The sequence below is a fragment of the Alligator sinensis genome, unplaced genomic scaffold (genome assembly GCF_000455745.1).
Source record: "Alligator sinensis unplaced genomic scaffold, ASM45574v1 scaffold123_2, whole genome shotgun sequence".
Taxonomy (NCBI): domain Eukaryota; kingdom Metazoa; phylum Chordata; order Crocodylia; family Alligatoridae; genus Alligator; species Alligator sinensis.
Genome location: NW_005841917.1, coordinates 69743 through 70429, shown reverse-complemented (window position 1 = coordinate 70429; position 687 = coordinate 69743). Strand labels below are relative to the sequence as shown.

General features: G+C 72.3%; 1 protein-coding gene across 1 annotated transcript in view; it reads left to right on the top strand.

Moving 5' to 3' along the window:
- The first annotated feature begins 6 nt into the window (after positions 1 to 6).
- The window catches only part of MEOX2 (mesenchyme homeobox 2), a 52278-nt gene continuing 51597 nt past the window's right edge, over positions 7 to 687 (top strand). Inside the window, exon 1 of the mRNA XM_006018933.2 lies at positions 7 to 595. Coding sequence (XP_006018995.2) covers positions 85 to 595 — 511 coding nt within the window. The 5' untranslated portion in view covers positions 7 to 84. The remainder of the gene's footprint in view (positions 596 to 687) is intronic.

Sequence of the window (687 nt, the reverse complement as noted above, 5' to 3'; positions counted from 1 at the left end):
GGGACCACCTTCCCCGCCGCTCCCGCTCCGCGACAGCCGCGCGGCGCCGGGACCTGGCCCTGGATTACCCGCGCCCCGCATGCCATGGATCACACCCTCTTCGGCTGCCTGCGCAGCCCGCACGCCGCGGCGCAGAGCCTGCACCCCTTCTCCCAGTCCTCGCTGGCCCTGCACGGACGCTCCGACCACATGTCCTACCCCGAGCTCTCCACCTCGTCCTCCTCGTGCATCATAGCGGGATACCCCGGCGAGGAGGGCATGTTCGCCAGCCAGCACCACCGCGGCCACCACCACCACCATCACCACCACCACCACCACCACCAGCAGCAGCAGCACCAGGCGCTGCAGACGAACTGGCACATCCCCCAGATGTCCTCCCCCCCGGCCGCGGCCAGGCACAGCCTGTGCCTGCAGCCCGACTCGGGAGGCCCGCCGGAGCTGGGCACCAGCCCCCCGGGGCTCTGCTCCGGCGCCTCCAGCCTAGGCACCAGCACGCCCACGGGGGCGGCCTGCGCGCCAGGGGACTACGGCAGGCAGGCTCTGTCCCCGGTGGAGACGGAGAAGAGAGGCGGCAAGAGGAAAAGCGACAGCTCAGGTAAAGGCTTCCCCTTGCATTGGGGGCCGGGGGGAGAGGGGGGTTGCCTCCTGCCTGAGGGCCCCGGCGACACCCGGCTTCGGAGCGGGGCG